The 5,833-nt window shown below is 49.5% G+C and overlaps 1 protein-coding gene across 1 annotated transcript in view; it reads left to right on the top strand.

Moving 5' to 3' along the window:
- Positions 1–5,833, top strand: part of COL5A1 (collagen type V alpha 1 chain) — a 123,160-nt gene that overhangs the window by 82,006 nt on the left and 35,321 nt on the right. The window contains 6 exon segments of the mRNA XM_057371595.1: positions 2,199–2,274; positions 2,669–2,722; positions 4,139–4,183; positions 4,577–4,630; positions 5,126–5,233; positions 5,817–5,828. Coding sequence (XP_057227578.1) covers positions 2,199–2,274; positions 2,669–2,722; positions 4,139–4,183; positions 4,577–4,630; positions 5,126–5,233; positions 5,817–5,828 — 349 coding nt within the window.

Raw genomic sequence — 5,833 nt, 5'->3', positions numbered from 1 at the left:
GAGCCCAAGTTGGGATTTGAGCCCCTCACAGCCAATCCCTCCCTCCCTCCTCAGTCAGGAAGGGAATTGGAAGGGTAAAAGCAAGGAAAGTCATGATTTGAGATAAAGGCAGTTTAATATGATGAAAAGACAGTTTAATATGGAAATAAAGAGAATTTAATATGGAAAGAAAGACAGTTTAATACGGAAATAAAGTCCTGGGTTTAGCATGGAAAAAACCCAATATTCTGGTCCAGCTTACCCTGCCTGMAGGCTGGGCTCAAGTTTGGGGAGCCCCATCCCTGCTCACAATTTTGCTCACAGTTTTGTTCACCTTTTGTRCTTCTCATCATCTCTTCAAGCCTCTCTTTCCCTTCCTTTTGTCCCTCCTCTGTGTTTTCTGGATGCTGGCAGCTCCCCAAGGCAGGGATGGGCTCCTGATGTGTTTGTTCACATCCCTGCCCGTGCCCTGCACAGAGGTGATAAGAGCAGGTGGGAATTACCTGTCACTCTTCCATTCCTGCAGCTTCCCCCTCTAATCCTACTTTAAACATCATTTGCTGCTCCTCGCTCTACAAATCAGTCTCAAAAAATCACTGGTCTTTAAACCTGATCTCATTTTTACCYATCTCAGACAGGCACCCGGGTTTAGGAACGAAAAAAAAATCAAAATTGCTTCATTCCACAAATGCAAATGCAGAGCACGGCCTGAGGAAGAAAAAAAAAAATTACATTTCTCACCCTGGGATTATCATTCCTTCGGAGGGCACTTGGAACATCCGTACAATTGTTAGCTGAGTCAACAGAGCAGCTCGAGCAAAGCCCAGAACATCTCTAAATCTGTAGGTTTTGATGTGAAATTCCTGCAGCAGCCTCCGGGGAGCTGCTGCTGCTGCTGGGGAAGCTCWGTTTCTGTGCAGCCTGGAGCTGCAGGCTGAGCCCAGAGTGGTTGTGCACAGCCAGGGGAGCTTTTCCACCGATATCCGTGTGCTGGGCGGGGGTTGAGGTTTGTAAACATGTGGGTTGTGCTTTCCAAGGACAAAAAAAAAGCGTTTAATTCTGGAAATGAGTCTTGGAAAATCCCTGAAAATCCCTAAGGGYCTCGCTGCRGGAGCTGCTSMTCARTTTGTGATTTTGGGAGCAGYCAAAGAGATGGGCAYGGTGAAAATGGRGATGATTTAGTGCAGAGTGGACTTTTGGAATGCTGCTGCAGGTCTGATCTACCTCCCTGGAGAGCTGGAGGCAGGACTGGTTTCATGGATCCTGCCTGCACTGCTGCTCCGTTAAAACCCCAGGGCAAACTGAGATTTGAGTTTTCTCCCCGCTTTTTTGCTGATGTTAAAAATGTCAGCTGTCATCTTGTTCCGGTATTAAAGCAGCTYGGTTTAGGGAATCTGGCTTGTCTGACATTCCTGCTCTGAAAGTGATGATGGGAGACAGAATTTGCCTGGTTTTTTTTGGTAGAAATGTGAGTATTTAAAGGAGACAGCTCAGTAAAGACAGCAATGAGTGCAGAATGGCTTTAGAGCAGCTGGGTGTGCTTCACCATCCCTCAAAAATGAGGGGCCCTGGATGAGCAGTGAGTGCCCTTTTGGAGATCATTGATATTGCACAGATATGGCCAATCCAAGGGTTCTTTTCCATCCCAGCTCCAGTTTGGATGCAGCAGTAGGGAAACACTAAAAAATACATTTCTGGGTCCCCCATTTCTCACCGATCCTCCCAACTCCACCTGAGTCAATTCACACTTTTTTTTTTTTTTTTTCCTGGCTGTGACCCCATCAAAAAGCTCCAAAGGCCATTGATGGGAACTGCTGGAATCYCTGGGATGCTGAGATTTTTGACCATCAAATCCCTCAGGAATGCTGGGCAGCCTCTGTCCAGCAGAGGTGCAGCTTAGCTGAGCTCATCATGGGATCTGCTGCTGGAATCAGGAACTCAGTGAGGGTCTCTTTGGGACCTTCACAATTTTCCTGCCACGTGGATTTTCTCTCTTTTCCTACCTGTGAAATTCCCGGGGTGCTTTCCTGCTGAACTCCTGCTGGGAGGTGGCAAAGGGTAAATTTAGGAATAAGCAGGTGGGAAACCACCAAATGCTGCTCTGCTCCTTTTGGGAAATCTTCCGTGGCTTCAGGGAGGTGAAAATTGGAGCTTCCTGGGGAGCAGCTGCTCTCTGGCAGATCAACCACAGCTGCCAAAGCTTTAAATGTGCCTTAACCCCCAAATTCTCTTTGTCTCGTTTATCCATAGGGTCATCCTGGCAAGGAGGGGCCTCCTGGAGAGAAGGGCAGTCAGGTAGGTGTGCCCAAAACCCTCGGCTCTGCCAGGATCTCCACAGGGATGGGCAGAGAAGAAAACGTGGCTGAAATKAGAGCTGAGCCCAGATTTTATCTGGGGGTATCTCCTCTGGTCTGAGCTCACCCCAGCTCTCCTGGCCAGCAGTGCTCCACACACCAGCACAGCTGCTGGAGRTGATGCTCCTGCAGCTCCCCGGGCTGTTTGGGGCTATTTTGGGACTACTTTTGGCTATTTGGGGCTTTTTGGGATATTTGGGGCTATTTTCAGGTGGCTGCTTCCATTTCTATCCCATGTGGGAAATGAGAATTTTGTTTTCCACACCCCCTCCTTTCTCTGCACCTCTGTGTTGTTTTCTGATGTGCTTTCCTGGTTTGCATTTTGTTCCCCTCAGGGTCCCCCAGGTCCTCAGGGCCCCATTGGTTACCCAGGACCCCGTGGAGTCAAGGTAAGGATGTGCAGGAGCTGTGGCCGTGTCMCTGGAATTCTCCAGCCTGTGCTGGACGCTTCTGGTGGCCAAAAATGTCCCCTGGGGCCACCTCAGTGAGCGTTCAGCGAGCCTTGGTCCAGCATTTGGTCTGTGGCGTTACAAATTCCCTGCTCCCAATAACCCTTCCAGCACAGTTCAGCACTTTGGGGGGATTTCCTTTGGGATTCCAGGAGAGCAAGGCTCGATCCCATTCCCATTCTTCCCAGTTTGCATCCAGGTAAATCTCAGCCAGCATGAGTGTTAATAATGCAGAACATCTTCTTCCTGATCTTTCCATGATCCCAAACCTGGCCAGGCACCTCCCAAAGTGCTTTTTCACAGATTAAATTCCAGCTCTGCCCCATTCCTGCTGCCCCAGCCCTGCCAGCAGCTGCTGCTGATGCTGTGGGTTTTTTTTATCTCATTCACCTCTGGGTTTGACCCCATCAGGGCCCATCCTGCACCCCAAAAATCCCACGAATCCGCAGGGATCTGTGCTGGGAGCACAAACACAGCTTGGGGACAGAGAGAGGTGACATTAAACCCTCTCAAACCCCATTTCCAGCAGCAGAAACCCATTTGCTGCTCCGCCWTCAAGCTCTGAGTGGGATGTGTTGAACCAAAGTGAACTTCCAGCTCGATTCTTGCAAGGCTGGAGATTGAGACAGAGTGATCTATTAGGGAATTTTGGATTTCCCATTAAAGTGGGGCTGCTCCACATTAAAGGGAGTTAAAAGAAATTGTGTCGTGCACCGAACCCTACAGCCAAGGTTTTGCCTCCTACAAGCAGCTCCCATGAACTGAATGAGCCTCCAGCTTGGAAAAAAAAAAAAGTTTTTGATTGGGTTTGTAGCCTTAAAGAACTTTTAGATCTTTCCTCGCTTACCAGAGCCCTGTTCTGCTGTACAAATCTCAAAGGACTTTTAATAATACTTCTCCTTGACATGCTAAGGGGAAGAAAAAAATTAAAATACCCAAGAAAAGTATAATTCCTTCTTAAAAAGAAACCCAAAAGGGGTGGTTTTTCTTGTGCTGGTGTGGATACTCAATGTTTTTTTTTCCCAAGAGACAGTTTTTATGGAAAATATCTAGAGGGGAAAAAAAAAATTCAGAGTGAATTTAATCCCTGGAAACAGAATTTATGGRTAGAGACCACCAATGCCACCAATAAATCAATACAGCAGAGGTTTGGGACCATAAGGTGTTCCCTGGTGAGCCAAAAACCRGAGGGCTGTGGCTGATATTTAATTTATAACATGTTTGGGACCATCACAGCTTGAAGATAAAATTATCAAAATCAGAGAAAGCAGAAATCACCGYAATTAATGGTGATTTTTAATTTCTTCACTCCGTACCTTACCCATCCCCTGGTGACATCTTGCTTTCTCTCTCAAGGGAGCAGATGGAGTTCGTGGGTTGAAAGGCACCAAAGGGGAAAAGGTGAGTTCCATTTGGGTGGAGTTACTACAGTTTTTGATTGTTTTTGCAGATGGATCCCACAGGATGTTCCCTGGGATCTTTTCTCCTGCACAAGGGGTTTTTCATTGGAGAAAAAACAGGGGTTGAGCACCCAAAGGACCCCTAACATCTGGTTTTGGAGTGGCTGTGGGTTCTTGCTGTGATGTCAGGGATCCAGGGCACATTTGGGGACACTGTAGGGGTCTCTTGGGGTTCTGGGTGGGTTTCCATGACTGTTTGTGTGCTCCAAGGATTTGGAGAAGCCACTGTGTTGGGACCTCAGCCTGTCCTCCCTGGGCAGGAACCCCAGCTTCCATTCCCCTTTTGTCCCCATCTATATAACCTTGGCTGATTGTCCCCTTCTCCATAATTTAGGGTGAAGATGGCTTCCCTGGCTTCAAAGGTGACATGGGCATCAAAGGAGACCGGGTGAGAGTCTGGGACCCCTGAAATGTGTGTCCAACMCCTCCTGGTGAGCCTGGTGGAGCCATCTCCTGCTCCCCTGGGTGACAAAGGGACACTGCTGGCCCCTGTGCTGGCACTGGCAGTGCCACAATCCCTGCCAGCAGCTCGGCCTCTCAGAATTCCCAGTGATTCCCAGCACAAAATCTCCACTGCTCTCTTTATCCCAGCTCAGCCCTCAATTCAACGCTTCCCAGGACTGGCTTTGCGCGACCAGCATGATTTGGGAAGCGGGAGGAGAGGGAAAGGTGGAATCAGAGCTAACAAARGCTGGTTTTGTGGAGAAATTCTGGGTGTGGATGGGATAAAGCTGCAGGAAAAAATGGATGCTTTGGTCCTGCTCCACATTTCCACATCCCCTGAGCCTCCTGGTGAAACCCAACTGTCCCTGTTCGAGCAGCTCCATGGATCTGTGGGATCTGGAGCTGTCTGTCTAATTAACATTTCCCTTGTGATTAACAGGGGGAAATTGGCCCCCCCGGCCCCCGGGGTGAGGATGGGCCCGAAGGTCCCAAAGGTCGCTCTGGCCCCAACGGAGATCCCGGTCCCCTTGGGCCTGCTGGAGAGAAGGTGGGTCAAAGATGGGGATTCCATGGGGTGTTTGACACTCAACCCCACTGTTTGGGGCTGGCTCAGGTTCCATGGGGTGTTTGACACTCAACCCCACTGTTTGAGGCTGGCTCAGGTGGGTGGGGCTGTGCCCGCTGTGAGGGGACAGTTTTGGGGCAGAGGGATGAGGAGGAGCTGGGGGAGGTTGGTGTGAAGGGAGGTTCAGGGGAGGTGGGTTTAGTGCAGCCATGACTTGAGGACGTTGAAGCTCTTTGGGGTCATCTGTTTGGGTACAGTGCCTTGGAAAAAAGGTCAGAGGGGAAAAATGCAGAAATGGAAAATGTGATGGACTCCAGACCCATTTAGATAAAATCCCAGCCATTCCCAACTGTTTCCCAGTACATTTACAATACTCACTCTGTGTCATCCCACTGGGAATCCCTCAGGGAGGGCACGGGATCAGCTCAGGGCCCCAGGACTTTAATTCCACCCCAGAATTAAATTTAATTCACATCTGCTCTGCTCCTCTCTGCACTCGGCACCCCCCGCTTCCTGCTGGTCTGGGAGCTGCTCCCGAGTTCTGACACTTTTCTTTGTGTTCCAGGGAAAACTCGGCGTGCC

This window comes from Malurus melanocephalus, unplaced genomic scaffold (genome assembly GCF_030028575.1).
Source record: "Malurus melanocephalus ecotype Western Australia unplaced genomic scaffold, MMel_1.1 scaffold_149, whole genome shotgun sequence".
In the NCBI taxonomy this organism is placed as follows: Eukaryota; Metazoa; Chordata; class Aves; order Passeriformes; family Maluridae; genus Malurus; species Malurus melanocephalus.
This window is presented reverse-complemented; position numbering and strand designations above follow the sequence as displayed.